This window comes from Marmota monax, unplaced genomic scaffold (assembly GCF_021218885.2).
Source record: "Marmota monax isolate L192 unplaced genomic scaffold, Marmota_monax_Labrador192_F-V1.1 WCK01_AAM20220418_F8-fsc00230, whole genome shotgun sequence".
Lineage (NCBI taxonomy): Eukaryota > Metazoa > Chordata > Mammalia > Rodentia > Sciuridae > Marmota > Marmota monax.
Window position 1 is genome coordinate 1,272,782 of NW_026693365.1, and position 15,557 is coordinate 1,288,338.

The 15,557-nt window shown below is 57.6% G+C and overlaps 1 protein-coding gene across 3 annotated transcripts in view; it reads left to right on the forward strand.

Annotated features, from left to right (window-relative positions):
- The first annotated feature begins 2,236 nt into the window (after positions 1-2,236).
- Positions 2,237-15,557, forward strand: part of Per2 (period circadian regulator 2) — a 40,647-nt gene continuing 27,326 nt past the window's right edge. The window contains exons 1-3 of one of the 3 annotated variants that reach the window (XM_058583299.1): positions 2,237-2,380; positions 11,254-11,493; positions 13,016-13,167. In XM_058583299.1, the coding sequence (XP_058439282.1) occupies positions 2,361-2,380; positions 11,254-11,493; positions 13,016-13,167 (412 nt within the window). In that variant the 5' untranslated portion in view covers positions 2,237-2,360. Of the gene's footprint in view, positions 2,381-2,456; positions 2,614-11,253; positions 11,494-13,012; positions 13,168-15,557 lie in introns of those variants that run through there. The other 2 variants (XM_046456925.2, XM_058583300.1) reach the window with 2 other exon arrangements.

The following is a 15,557-nucleotide window of genomic DNA, read 5'->3' on the forward strand; positions in this document are numbered from 1 at the left end:
TGTGTGCAGATTTTGCTAGGCTGCAGTAGTCAGAAACTGGTCACAGTCTGGTTTGGTGGTGCCCACTGGGGCCAAGGGGCTGCCCCTTAGCCTCCATTCTCAGTGAGAGCAAACTCCAGGCAGAGCAGAAAAGCTGTCGTCAGAGAGTTGCTTTTAACTTTAATGGGCTCTGTTTCAAGAACTGGGGTGGAGGTTTCTGCCCGTGATTTATACCCCATCTTGGACTAAATTGCGTCTGGACCTGCCCTGCCCATCGGTCCTACCTCACAAACTCCTCACAAGCAGGGTTTCAGTCAGATGTGTTTTTACATGAGCCCAATCCTCAAGTGTCAACAAATATTGTGTGGATGAATGAAAGTTTCCAATAACAAGAAAGGATAAACCATCTGCCAGACACTGAAAACTGAGACCAGAGAGTTCTAGAAGCCCATGGCATTTGAGAATTTATAAAAGAATCGATGTCTATGTCTTTCTACCAAATTTATTGGTGGAAATAGAATGAGCTAAATTTAAGAGGGAAGTGTGACATTAGGTTATGGGCTGAATACAGAGTAAGACCAAGGAAAAGCCAAGGAAGAAGCCAGAACCGGAGGTGTGGATGAGTCGTCTGCTCAGTGTTGTTTTCAGACAATGGAGCCACCATTGACGTCAATGTCAGGGAAGAAACAAAAGGGCCTTTGGGTGTGTGCAGGGAGCAGCCGGGCTGGATTTGCTTGGCATTTGTGTGCCTGTGTCAGGGGAGGGGCAGGAGCATGACAAGAGAAGGGCCAGCCTGACACTGCAGAGTCCAAGACAGGCTTTCCAGGGCTTGGTGGGAAGGACTGCCCAGATGGACTTGGCATTCGCCTCTTTTCACAACTGAGAAGCTGCATGCACACCTTGTCAGGTAGAGGGAAAGAAGGGGCTCACACACCGGAATTCCTGAATGTGGGTTAGCTGGCGTCAGCCACTAGTAGCTTAGTTTACCTATAGGTTACAGGTCCATAACTCTTTCTTTCCTGCCCTCCCTGGTCCCCAGGGGAGCACAAAAAAAATATGAGGAAGAGTGGAGGGAGATGCCACAGGGCCTAGGTTCTTGGACTGCATCTAGTGCTCCTTGGGCCGTTCCAAGCCAGGCCAGCCTCCCCTCCCCATCATATTGTGCATTTTCAGGGTCTACTGGCTGTTCACTGCTTGCAGGAAAGTCTCAGGCTCCTAAGCACTCCAATCAGAGGGGAAGTTCTGCTCTCCTTCCTGACACTCTGGACAGGAGACTGGGGTTTAACATGCCTCAAGCTTACCCACTGGCGCTGTCCCCCACATCCCCCGCCCACAGGCTGGTGTGTCTCTGTGACTTGCACCTTGGGAAAGCTTTCCTCTTCCAGACGCCTCTTTCCTTGTACCCACTCCTGAAGTTCTTCCTCCTCCATGGGGCCTCGGAGAAGGGCTCTGGCCCTGGTTAATCTGTAATCCACCTCACCCAATTTAGTACTTGATTAAGTTCTCTTTTTAGAAAGCAGTCTTTTCTCCTTAATAATGTGCTTGGGAACAAGGACATTATTTATGTCTTTTGTACCTCCTTACAGTAACACTGACCCTATTTCCAAAACCAAAAATTGCGACCATGATTTAAAAAATAAGAAAGGTCTTGGAAACTGACTGTCCTGTCCATAAGAGGCCTGGGTGGACCTGCACCAGGAGCTGGAGCTCCTGCGGCCGACCAGTCTACGTCCCCGGGGCAGCTCCAGCGCCTAGCGATGAATGAACAAGAGAGTGAGTTGATGAATGAATGGAAATGCGTGGAGAAAGGATGTCCGCAAGGAGGTTCCCGCGGCCCGGGAGCGCGCCTCCTGCTGGTCGCCACAAATGACAAGCCCCCCACGGGTCTGGGCTTCGGCGGGGCGCGAGGTGCGCAGGAGCAACTCAGGACCCACGCCAGCTCCCCCGCGCCGCAGTGGTACGCGCCACTCGGAGCTCTGCGAGCCGCCGGCTGCGGGACGCCTTGAATGGAAGGTGCCGAGGCCGGAAGTGGAAAGGACCACTCGGGCGGACCAGGGGGTGGCACAAGCGTGACGCGTCTTCATTGAGGAACCGAAGCCATGAACATGGAGTTCCATGTGCGTCTTATGTAAAGTGAGCGACGGGCGCCGCCACCAATGGGCGTGCGGTGCTCGCAGGCCCGGCCTCCCAGATATGCAGATGAGGCGGCGCCACGGCCAATGGCGGGCGCGAGGGGCGGGCACGGCGCGCGCGGTCACGTTTTCCACTATGTGACAGCAGCGGTCCGCGCGGCGGCGGCGGCGCGGCGGCTACTGGCTGCTCTGGGCGGCGGCGGGCGCGGGCCAGGCAGACGGAACGACGGGCCGACCAGGGGACGACAGATGGCGGACGCGGCGGGGCGGTGAGTGGCGCGGCTTGCCAGGCGGGTGTACGGTCGCGGCAGCGGCTCCTCGCTTACGTAACCGCCGCGGGCCGGGCGGGCCACAGGCTGGCGGGCGCGGCGCCGGCTCCCAAGGCTTTCGGGGCCGCTTGACGCCCTGGGCCGAGAACGGCCTTGGGAAGGGGTGTGCAGATCTTCGGCCTTACCCAAAATGCAGACGGTGACATTAACACGCACCAAAACTCTGCAGCGAGGTAGGTACTAGTGTTCCCGTTTGGCAGATAAGAAACTGAGGTCCAGAGAGGTCAGGCAACTTGCCTAAAGACACAGCTACTGAGTGACTGCTACACCAGACTGTGGTTCTTTAAATGATTTCCTTTAGGAACCAACTCTGCCCCCACCCTTGACCCCATAGGGGAGGAAGAAGGAACCCAGAGTCAGTTCAACTGTCCCTGGAGACGGCCACCTGGGAAGCTGGCTTCCTGCTCCCAGGCCATGGGTGAGCATGGTCCAGGAGTGGTGAGCAGAGACAAGAAAGCCAGGCCTGGGAATCCTGAGGGAGACCCCCTGACCTTTACCCAGTTTGCCCTGTCCTGGGCCACTGTGTATTTATTCCTTCTCCCCAGAATGGATGGGGCCCACTTTGAGGTGAAGGAGTCACATCATCCTTGTGGGGAGTACCTGGGCTGCCAAGTACAGGCACGGAGGGGCGGGCGGTGGCCTGCTCCCTCTCCAGGAAGGCCAGGGTAAAGGATGACAGCTTGGTTGCCAGGGTTTCTGTAACCCACACAGAAGGAACCAGTTTGGAGAGCTGATTCATACTCAGAGAACAAGGGAGGCAGAAGGCTCCTTGGAAATCAGCCAGGGCAACCCCTAGGCTTGACAGAAGAAGAAACTGAGGCACGCACGCAAAGCAAGCCAGGTGCACACCACGGCAGGCCCAGGCCCCTTGGGGTCTTCCTATCACCCTGGGTCAGCGTGCCCTCCAGAGGGGCAAGAGGCCTGAGATTGGGTCCTGGGTCCTGAGAGGGCTGGTGCTTGGGAGGAGAGCTTCGGCTCCCCAAATGTTTAGAGCCCCCGAGAGTCACCATGGCAGGACCCTCCTGGCACAGCCAGTTCACTGATCTCCCTTATTTGAAGGGGGTCCCCACCCTAACCCACCTGGGCTTCCTGGTCCCAGGCTGAGTGTGGCTAAGAAGGACACAGGACTGTCTGAAGGCTGTGACTGAAAGCGGTTTTTAAGCATAGAGCTAATCACTTTTTGAATCGTGCATTATAATGGAACATGGGACTTCTTTTTTTTCCTAAGTGGTAGCTTGTGTCTTGCTGTGTAGGGATGATGCTGTGGGTGTTCACAGATGTCTGTGACACTGTCACCTTGATGTGGTTCATTGATACAGAACTAGTGCAGCCCCAGCTTTCTGTCGATACTAGAGTGCGGGCAGAGACCTGTGCCAGCCGTCTGGCTGCTGCTGGGTGACTGAGTTCTGCCCTGGGCCTAGGTTTCCTCATCTACTTGGGGAGCCTTGAATTAGGCAGTCTCCAAGGTCCAGTTTGACTCCAGGGTTTTAGGTTCTTGTCACCCTAGGGATGATTTTTCCAGGAGAGGTTTCTGGCCCACGCCTGCTTTGGGGTCATGAGATGCCCCCGTGAGGCTATCTGCTGTGCTTAGAAGGTGGCAGGGGAGGCTCCTCTCATCTGTGCTGCTTCTCTCGCACACCGAACTTTCTGGGAGGCAGGCCTGTTGTTAGTGATGATGCAACTTCAGCAGGCCTCACAGACCGCAGGGCTGCAGCTCAGGAAGGTCACTGGGTGTCTGGCAGGACCTCTTAGCGAGTAGTCAAAGAAAGAGCAGCGTGCCAGACTTTGCTCTTTCTTTGGAAAATCACCATATTCCATGAAGTCAACTGGAAACTCAGCCCCACTGTGTGCAGAAACCTCTGTGCCCTGCCCTTGTGGGAAGCGGCCCACCTGAAGACCCCGGGGAGAACCAGCAGTGCCGACTGGGCTCTGCTGGTCCCCCCCTGGGCCCAGAGCGTCCCTCCGGGGACCTGGCCCTCCTTTAAGTTTTTATGCTCATTGTATGCACGTTCATAGCAAAGGAGTCCCTGTGTTCCCAAGCCTAGAGCAGACAGGGAGCAGCAAGGCAGCAGCAGTGCTGGGGACAGGCCAAGACCACAGGGTGACCCAAGCAGCCAGCCGTGCTATGGCCCCCCTGCAGCCTTGAAGGGCTCCACATGCTCTCCCTAGGGGTGACGGAAGAAATCAGGACCTGTTTGCTTTTGCTTCAACGCTGAGTAGAATAAGAACAGCTGAGTTACAGGAGAAGCAAATGCCCAGTCTCCCTAGAACCCACCAACTTGCAGTCCCTGAACACAGAGGCCTGGGGGCCGCTACTTTGCATTATTATGGTTTTAAAAGCATGCAGGAGAGCCCCAGGGAGGCCTGGACAATGCCTCTCCCCTGTGCCTTCTTCCCCTCCATATTTGGATAGCCCTGATCGCAGTTACTCATCCGTCTCCATGGAGAACACAGCTGTTTATTTATCAGGACAAACATTTTCTCCAGATTACAGCAGTCTGGCCTCAGGGAGTTGGCTTCTACCAAGGAAGTAGAAAACATGTTCTAATATTTGGGGTTGTAAATGCCGCAGGGCTTGCAGACGCACAGCACAAGCTGTCTGAGCCTGTTATGTAATGCTGGAAAGCAGGCGGAGTGGGCCGGCTCTGAGAAGCCAGAAGGCTAGTGGGCTTCTGGGATTGGGCTGGGGGCAGGGATGGAGGCGGAGGCTGGTCACAAGGGTGTGTTCAGTTCAGGGACATGCATCCTGCTCTGACCTTACAATCTACATATCTGCACTTCCATCTCAAAGAAGTGATCACATAAGTTGCTGAACTGCTGGCTGAGCTCTGACTTCACCAGCAGCTCCTATCAGGCAGGGACTGACAGGAGAATCCCCTGCGCCGTGCGCGGCTCCAGTTCTTTTTGTTTAACTATGTATCCTGGTGGTGGTTGGGAGGAAGAGGTGGCTGCAGGCCTGAGGTCAGGTATGGATGGCCGTGAGACTTAAAGGGCAGTGCCCTGAGCCCAGGAACCCAGCAGCCAGCATCAGCAGCTGATACCCCCAGGGTCCCCCCTTCCCCTCCCCTCCAGATCCTGATCTCATCCCTGACTGTACTTTCTTGATCGCCTCTGTCTGGTCACGGATGTGGCCAGATGACCTGGTCAGGGTGCAAGCCCAGCTTCTTAGTCTGACCATTGTTTGGGGGTAGAACCAGCGGGGGTGTGTGTGTAAAGAGGGCATTAAGGGACCTCTTGGGCTGGCAGCCAGCCAGCCCTTTCTCAGCCAGGCTGGCCTCTACCCCATTGCACCCCCTTAGAGAGCACCCCCACCCGGGTCTGGCAGTGTGGCCCCCGTAGTACTGGGGACACATTTGTAAGTCTGCTTGGACCAGCAGGTCGGTTCTGCCAGCTTGGAAAAATGAGCTGGGTCCATTTGAGAGCGAGAATAACAGGCTTCAGCCCATGGCCTGGTCTGTTGTTCCCGCTTTGGCCAGGCTTGCCCAGCCCTCTCTGCAAAAAGATGCATCCTTCCCCTCAGGTGATCTCGTGGCACCAACGAACCCTATTCACACAGGTTCCCAGGGACTGGAACCTGGGGGCAGCCTGGAGCCCCAGGAGCTCATGCAGAACCCGGGGCAGTGTAGGGTGCTACAGGCAGCTCCGTTGCCTGGGGGGTGGGGTGTCCCTGAACTCTTAGTCCTTTAAACCAAGCCAGAGACAGCTCCCTGCCAGTGAACTCTCTCTCTCTCTCTGTCCTTTAAATCATCTTTGTGGTCCAGCTGTTTCTCTAGTTACTCAGGTACTTTCTTAGGTTTTTTTTTTTTTTTTTTTTTCCCCTTAATCCCAGTCACCTATAAGAGACAGGAACTTTGTTTTAGAACTTTTTTTTTTTTTTTTTTTTTGGTTCTGGGCATTGAACCCAGACCTCTCTACTACTGAGAACATCCCCAAGCCCTTCTTAATTTATATTTTGAGACAGGGCCTCCCTAAATTGCTGAGGCTAGCCTTGAACTTGGGATCCTCCTGTCTCAGCCTCCTGAATCTTGGGATTAAAGGCATGGCCACTGTGCCTGACAAGCATGAACAATTATCCCCATTTTAGAGAGGAGGAAATAAGGCACAGAAAGATTACACACCCAGGAAGTAGTGAAACCCAGCTGAACCCTGGCCCTCCAGGGCCATTCACTCACCTGCCCTTCCTTCCTCTGCCGCCTTCCTAACCCTCTCGCAGCAGAAAGGACAGACTTCCTTCCCATCTGGAGGGGGGCTGTGGGGATGAGGTGGGGGTCCAGGATGTTCAGGGGTCGGGAGAGAACAAAGCCCTCAGCACCCCTGGACAGCCCCTTAGCGGCTCCAGGAACCTCAGTGAGAGCCCAAGGAAGACCTTTGCTGGCCCCTCATGCCACCCTGCAGTCCCCTGCGTGTCAGGCAGACCCGGTGCTCAGGACTCTGCAGCAGGGCCCATCTCACTCGAGTAAAGCCCCCGCCCATCACCTCCTGCCCTGGAACTGCTCCAGCCTTGTCCACCCTTCCCAAAGTCTGGGCACTGGCCTGCCTGGGGACCCTGTGCTTGCCGTCCTCTGCCTAGAGCGTCCCCTCTCCAGCTGCCCACGCTCTTGGTCTGCCAGGTGAGTCCCCTTGACACCGACTCTGGGTGAACCTTAAATGTCCGAACTTTACTGGGACGTACAATCACAGGGTGGCCAGAGGGAAGTAACAGAAATAAGGGGGAAGCCCTCGTTGGTGGCACACAGGTGACACCCTCCTGAGATGATGCCTCGCCTCATAAAATACCCAGTTGGCCACTCAGCACCTTGGAGCCTCATCAGAAGGCTGTCCAAAAAGAAAGGCGAGGCGAAGGGATGGGGGGGCGCTGCCCCCAGCCCTGGCTCCCCGCAGTCCATCCAGGTGCTCTCAGAGCGAGCTCCTTCCCTGCACCTCCTCATGGGGCCTTTGGTGGCAGCTGGGGAGCAAGGCCACCTCAGGGTGTGGGGCTCCACCCTAGTCCTTGTGTGGTGGAAGGAGCCAGGGACTCTGGCACTGCAGGTGTGAGGCCAGGAGGCCCCTGGGTGTCCCCGGGTTGGGAGGAGCAGTGGCTGCAGACTCAGGTACAAGGTCTTGCCAAGTAGCTCCTGCACGCAGGGCACCACACTCCCCGCCCTGCCCCCTCCTCCAGTGTCCTGGCTGCTGCCTGCTTTGCTGGTTTCCCCTTCGCACCCAGAAATACCTGTGTGCTCCAGCTCCTCTTGCCTTTCTGTGACCCACTAGAAGGTTGGCCCAGGGGCAGGAGTGTGCCCACTGCACCTGCGCGGCTGGCCTCAGCGCTGCAGGCAGGCGCAGGAGGCAGTGCCTGGGGCATGCCCTGGCCTTTGTAGCGTCCTTCTGGTGGTTCACATCTCGTCTTCCCACTCACTGTCCTCTGTGCCAGTGCACCACAGTCCGTGGCATCTTGGGCTTTACGCCTGCAGCGGCATCTGCCAGGTCCATGGTCCAGCAAGGAGCACCCAGTGCTCTTGCCCTTGTGCAGCTTGTGCTCTGGAGGGGACAAACAGAGCAGGGACGAGAAGGAGCCACGGTGATGTGGCAATGAGGGTGTCTGCAGGAGAATGCCATGGGCATGAGGGAGCAGCACATTGTAGAGCCCCAAGGTCAAGGTCAAGGGCTGGAGGAGTATGCGAGACCAGAGGAGGGCAGACCTCAGAGCCGGGCTCTGAGCACCTGCCTGGTGGTCGTGAGCTAGTGCTCCTTCCACCAGAACCGCTCCTCCTGGAGCCGAGCGGTGGAGCAGGAGCCCGGCTGGGAGCTGAGGCTGGGCCCAGGGCCAGGGCAGTCGTGTGGCTGGTGGCCTGATGGCTGCAGGCAGCTCCTACAGCGGCACTTCCAGGCCTTGCACCCCACACGGTGCTCACATAGCTTGTGCACAGGGACGGGAATTTCTGTGTGATGGACAAGTGGGGTGGGTGCCCTCAAGTCCCCCCAGAGAAGCTCTGGGACACACTCTGAGCACTGAGGCTGGCGTCCTTCCTCACTAGCACACCTCTGACCTGCTGGTAAACAGTCTCTTCCTCTGAACTCTTTTAATGCTGTTGGGCTGTGCACCTCCCACAAGTTCACATGTTTTGGGGGCTCCCCTGTGGCAGGGCTTACAGAATCTGGACTTTGTCTTCCTCTTCCCGAGAGTTAGCAGCCTTCACTCTTTCGTTGAAGTAGTAGAACTTCCACCAAGTGCTAGACGAGGCCAGAACACTGGCCTTGTCTTAACTGAACGATGCTGGTCTTTTGGACATAATGACTCCAGATACTGAGCTCCAGCTGTGTGCACCCAACACCCAGCGTCCCTGGCTGAGCCTCCTCCCTCTCCATCTGTGTCCTCTCAAAGCTACACGTGGACGTTCACTTCTGGGCACCGCACACCAGAAGAGATGTGCAGGAGCGCTGCGCCTCTGCCTCCCTCCAAGGCCACCTCTTGTTCCTGTTTGATGCTGGTGGCTTTTTCTTCTCTTCCTGAAAATATGAGTTACATCAGGATGGTGGCCACTGTCATTTTGCCTGGTGCTCATGGCGTCATCAGCTCAGGACGGTTTCTTCACGGGCGTCCTTCATAGTGGTTTCTGTCTCCGTGTCCTGTGTCCGTGTCTTTCGGAAAGGACCGTTACCTGTAGTGTCCTGATTGCTTGGGCCGTCTCCTTCATTCCCGTCCCTGGGCCTCGACCATGCGGGTGGCATTTTCGCCTCAGCCTGTGGCCCTTCTCCTCCTTCCTTGCTTGCGTCATTGAGCCCGTCTTGTCGTGAGCTCCTGTCCAGGAGGGGAGGGGCGCAGTGCTGTCCCCAACGTGCCATCTCTTCCTCCTGCTGTGCGTCTTCTCAAGCACCCTGTGTGGCTCTTGCCTGTGCCTGTGAACTAGACAGGCCTCCTGAGCCTGCTGGGTTCTCCCCACGCCTGGGCAATTCCGCAGGAGGTGCTGGCGAGGGAAGGCGCTGGGGCTCAGTGGTGCAGCCTCCTGGGCCCTTGTGGGGACCTGCCTCTGCTTGTGGCCCGGGGTGGTTTGGACCCTCTCTCTGCAAGGTCCTGTTGGAGACCCTCCTTTCCTGTCAGTGGCAGTGGGGTCTGCAGCGCTTGCTTCCTGAGGGCGGAGAGCTGAGGCTCGGGGTGGCTGTCCTCGGCTCTGCTTCCGTCTGACCTTCAACTATCGGGGCGCGCCTTTGTTTCGCGGCAAATAGTTGAAATCCCATGAGATTCCTGGGCTGCTGAAAACCCACGGCTCTATGATCCTTGCTCATTTTGTGTGGGTTCTGGAGGGAAGGGGTGGAAGAGGAATCCAAAAACCATTCCCTCCTTTTGTTCTGCCCTGGGAAGGCCTGAGTGCAGGACACAGTGCCACACCGGGCCAGAGTCAGGCACTGGGAAACCCTCTGAGCCTGGGCCATGGCAGGAGGCCCTGCCCTAGTGACCCTGGTGAGATGGAGGAGTCACCTTCAGAGTCGGGCCAGTCTGTCGCCCCGGCAAGTTCCTTACCTGGAGCTCCTTGCACACAGGGTACAGGGTGCTCACAGTGGGACTAAGACGCGGTGTGGATTCCTGCTGGCTTGTTTCCCTGAGCACAAGGAAGCAGGGGACATTCTGCCTTCAGGGCACCTCCCCATGGTGCTGCCACCCACCAAGCCAGAGCCCGCAGGCCCCTTCCTCCTGGGCTTCCTAGGCTTGGTGGCGTGGAGGCAGGGGAGGGAAGTTGGGTGCTTGTTCCTGGAGGCCGCATTGGGGCTGGGTTCTCCTGCCCCTGCTCTAGTCCCCCTGGGCTGAGGTGAAGACAGCTTCTCCCCGCCCTCACCACTTCACAGTTTGGTGGTTTCCTCAAGCCTGACCTACCCTGCGGGCCCGTGCCTCCTCAGACCCAGCTTGAGTGGGTGTCTGCTTCCTCCTGGGTCCTGCTGCAAGCTCCCTCCTGGGTCATGCCTTTGTTGCCCAGGGACATCTAACCATCTCCCATCTCCCGTCCTTGGGCTCATGGCCTCCTGCCTCTAACCAGTCCCCCTCCCACACATTCCCTGACCGCTCACCCCTCAGTCAGTCACCAGGATTACTGTGGCAGCCTCGGTGCTGATCTTACCCTATACCACTCCCTCCACACATCTGCCCCCAAAGCACCTAAGGTGAAGCTTCTGTCGTGTAGCTGTGCGGACATCTCCGCATGCAAGCCAAGTCCCGTGGCTCTGGTGCTCAGGGTGCTTGCATGCCTCCTAACAACTCAGGTTGGTGTAAGGACTGCTCCTCACTCTCAGAGGTCTCTGTCCCAGACCCAAGCTCTCTGCGGTGCTGGGAACCCTGGCTGCTGGGGGGGGCGGCGTACCTGCTGGGCCTGGGCCTCCTGGTGCCCTCTCCTCCCCACCAGCCTCACCTCTCCCACGGGCCCCACCCTCAGCTGGTCTGCAACTTGCCATGTGGGATGGCCAAGATTGTCGAACGCAGCTGCTCCATGTCACCTGGGGAGATTATAAAATGCAGCTCCTGGGCCCTGCGTCCCATTTGACATGACTGTGCTTCCCAGAGCCTCGCCCCTGCTGGCTGGTGGCTGCTGGTGTTCTTGTCTGCCTCCCATAGGCCCTGGGTGCCTCGGTGTTGGGCTGAGGGTCCAGTGCAGCTGGCCCCAGGTGGGTGCTCAGGACACAGGAGGAGGTGGAGGAGTGGGCATGGTCCATCTCCACTGCTGCTGTTCCAGGTGGATGTGCAGGAAGGTGCCAGGGGCTGTGTCCCTCGCTGGCCCCTGCGGTCACCCCCTGCGGTCACCCTGCATACTCTTCTTAATGCTTGGGAATGTGCCTGTCTTTGCCAGCTTCGTTTTGGAGCCCAACATGAATGGATTTGGGGAATTTCCCCCCAGCACCAGTGACCCCGCCAAGGAGCTCATGGACCCCCAGCCAAGCCAGGCCTTGCTCCAGGAAGATGTGGACATGAGCAGTGGCTCAAGTGGGAATGAAAACTGCTCCATGGGGCGGGACTCACAGGGCAGCGACTGCGAGGACAACGGGAAGGAGCTGGGGATGCTGGTGGAGCCCGCCAACACCCGGGAGAGGTCAGTCAGCCGCAGGCCACGCACCCGTGGCTGTCTCTGTGTGTCTCATCGCCCTGTGATTGGGTCGATTTCGCACCTTTCAGTCATGGTGTGCGAGTTTTTCAAGGTTTCTGAAAATCCTGTTAACGCAGAGTTATTAAAATGAACTGGGTCCATTCCTCCTCACAGTGACAGCCGCTGTCATCAATACATTTCTCATGTTTGATGACAGCAGACACCAGGGACAGGAGCTCTGGGAGGGGCAGCCAGCGGCCAGCCCCCCACATGGGAGACGCACAGGCCCTCTGCCCTGGTTCCCTCCTCTCGGCCGGCTCCCTGGTGTCTGCAGGTGCCGTGCTGTCATCTCACCTGTCCTTCCTTCTTCCCTCCTCCTTTTCTCCTGGGGATAGAACCCAGGGCCTTGGTGTGCCAGGCAGGCGCTCTGCGACTGAGCCACCCCACCTCATGATGTAACCCTCTCTTGCCACGGTGTCACGGGGCCTGTTTCCTCCGGTTAGCAGGGAGGAAGCGGGGAGGCACACGGCTGCTGAGTTTGGTTTACCTCTGGCTTCTGCAGCCCTGGTGCCTTTGGCCTTGCAGTGACAGAGCCCCAGGGCAGTGCCCCCACCCTCCCCTGCCCAGTGGCCAAAGGTGAGGCCTGCCGGAACCCCCAAAGGACACTTGTTAGAGGAGTCTAAAGACTTGACACTGGAGGTCAGGCCTGGGGGTGACAGGGCTCCTCCAGGCTCTGCACGACCATGCCCTGTGCACTGGGTGCTCCCTGGCTACCCAGGCACCCACTGTCCCTGTGGCTTCTCTGTGTGGGCTACACGCGGAGCCCCTCCCAGCTCTACTCTGAGCCAACCTTGCCTGCGTGCTGCGCAGCTCATCAGGAACGTTCTTCCCTCTTTGGGGATATTTGGAACAAATTATCCTCCTCATTCGCACACGCATTTGTAAATCACCTCTGGGACAAATCCTGCTCTTAATCCTGAGCATGGAGGCCCACCGTGGCTCAGGGCCTGGTTTCCATCATTCTCTCTGCCCTCTGCCCCATCGGCCTTGTCCAGGTGTCCAGTCTGCCTCTCACCTCTTCATCTTGCATGAAGACCCTTCTCACAAATTCTCCTTCCTCTTCTCTGAGCTCGTGGTTCACATTCACGTCCAGGAAGCCACTCACTGTCCTCTGTCATCCCCACCATGTAGTTCTTTTATCTGTGGGACAGGCAAGGGGCACAGCCCACTGACAAGGTCTGCTCCTTCAGACTGTGGGCTGGCCAGCAGCCCTTCCTGTGAAGGTGAAGCCTCGTGGTAGCTGGAGGGGCTCCGGCACTCACAGGGTCAGGGCAGCCACCTCCCAGCAGACCACTTGGCACTTCTGCAAGCACTTGTGGTTGTCGTGACTAGCAGATGTGGTGGCCATGGAGGGTAGGCCAGGGACCACTGAGCCCCCGCAGGGCCTCCAGGAGCTCCCCAGGCCGTGGTTCCTAGGGAAGGACTGTGGGAAGCTCACACGGACCTCTGTTTCCTGGCTCCACAGCAGCGAGCAGCCTGCCAAAGCAGACACACACCGAGAGCTGGTAAGAACGCTGAGAGAGCTGAAGGTCCACCTCCCCACGGACAAGCAGGCCAAGGGCAAGGCCAGCACCTTGGCGACCCTGAAGTACGCCCTGAGGAGCGTGAAGCAGGTGAAAGGTAGGCTGCTTGACACCTCCACTCTCCGCTGGGAAACGAGGTTTGAACCCAGGTTTTACCTCAGGTGTGTCACCTTTCTGACACTCCCTCCTGAAGCAGCAGAAGGAAATCATAAAATCGTGGGGAAGCTCAACGGAACCTCGCTCCTGGAAGTTTCCTGTGGTGGTGGGCTTTCAGAGGGGAGAAGCAGGTAGGGCAGGACACATCTGTGTGCCACAGCTAGCGGTGCTGACCTGGGCTGCGTCAGGCCCGTGCAGGAGAGTCCAGCGTCTTCTAGACTCTGACGGGGAGGTGGTGTTGGGATCATGGCTTGAGTCCAGGAAGATCGTCACCTGCAGTTTGTGAGCCGCCATGGGCCAGAATACAGTCAAAGCAAAGCACCTCTCAGCCTTTTGCTGAGGACCTGCCACCTACAGGTGTAGGTGTGAAGGGCATCACCAGATCTCAGAGCTGCTCATTTCACGGACTCAGGTGGCGCACTCCCTGTTTACTTAAAAATGTGTAAATTTCTGCCCTTGTGGTCATTTCAACCAGGAAGGAGGGAGGCAGGGCAGAGGGCCACCATCATAAGCACATGGTCATGGGGGCCTCCAAAATGTAGGTCCTGTTCCCGTTTATACACGTTTGGACTTTATATCAGAAAATAGAATATGAGGGCTGGGGTTGTGGCTCAGTGGTAGAGCACTTGCCTGGCGCTAGGTTCAATTCTCAGACCACATAAAAATAAATGAGTCAAATAAAGGCATTGTGTCCATCTACAACTAAAAATATTTTTTCAAAAAAGTAAAGAAATTAAATATGAAAGAGCTTTTAAAACTGGCTGGTGATGAATAAAACTAAGACTTTTGTGTGAGAACATTGCCGAGCTCCTCGGGGGTGCAGTGCAGGGGTCCCTGACACCTGCTGCAGGTCCCATAGACATACCACCAAGTCCAGATGCTCCCAGCCCCAGCCCTCCAGTCAGCCTGTGCTCCTCTGGCTCTTCCCACGCTGAGCCTTCCATCAGGTGGGGTCCTCGTCTCTGGGTCTCAAGTGGCTGCAGGTGCCTTTGTCTCTAGGACAGTCAGGAAATGCTGGGCAAGTGCTGGGCACCAGCTGTTGGACCTCAGGCCTGATAGCCAGCAGCTCAGCCCAAGGCCCCTGACTGGCTCATCCAAGGATGGCTCCGCTGTAGCTGCTGGTCAGAGAGGCCCAGAAGCCACAGTTCCCCTGCTGGGGATAGTGCTGTGAGTTTCCAGCGTCTGGTTTTCTCCATTGTTAGGAGAGCACTCAGGAGTCCTGGAGGAAGTGTCCACGTGAGCATCCCAAGGTCACAGCCTGGGCTCCCGCTTTGTGTCATAGTGAAACTGCCTGCCCCTGACCCCTGAGGAATCCTTAGCTGTGTGGGTCCATCGTAACGAGTAGGCACAGAGTAGCATCTTGCTGGGGCGGGAAGGGAGGCCAGGTGGTGCTGGGTGAAGGTCACTCTATTCCACCTTTGCTCACTGTCATATCTTGGGCTGACAGCCAGGGGACCCTGCGTGTTCACACACGCATCAGACAGAGCGGGCAGCTGAGGCCCAGTGGGGCAGTAGCTCCCTCCTGGTGCTGTCCTGGGCCCAGCACACAGTGAGCAGGGCTTGTTGCCAGCAGCTGGGGGGCGGGGGGCGTCTTTCGGACGCCTTCAAGCTTCACGCTTGGACGGCTTCTGCTGGCAGTTGGCAGGTGGCTGGTGCCTCTGGCCCTGAGCCAGTATAGGAGGCCCCTCTGCCCTCCCACTTGGGCTCCGCTTCCGGGTGTGCCCCTCTGTCCCGCGTCTTCCCCTCCCTGAGCCCGCGGTCTCTTTGTGACAATTAATGTAGTGTCTACGGAGTGAGATTGCTGCTAGTCAGTGCTGGGCAGGCCTGAGACAGCGTGAGGGCACCTGCTGCCCCTGGGCCTGGGCACCGTGGAAGGTGGGGCCCTGGGGCTGCCTGCCTGGGGAAGGGCTCCTGTTCCCGAGGGAGCAGCTGGAGGTGGAGCATCTGCCCAGCCGCTCTGCTCTCAGCTAACGTGTGGGCTGGGTACCTTCCTCCTTGGCATCTGCAGGAACTTAGGAGCTTGGGAGCTTTGCCAGATCGAGAAGTTTCCTACGTTTGCAGCAATTCATACCTTGGTCTGAGAGCACACTCAGAAGGTGGAGAAGTGAAAGGCAGATACCGTGGCCCTGGGTCCAAAGGGCGCATCCCACTGCAGGAAGCCCTGCTCCGTCAGACTCCAGAACGCAGCCTCAGCTTTTGCCTGGAGGGGGAGCTGCTGCAGCCTGTGGGCAGTGATGCCCAGGGATAGGCCCTGCCCACTGGGTGAGCCAGTGAGGTGGGCTCAGGTGGAGGCGCTTCTGGCCGAGATCCCATTTGCAATCCTTACAGTCG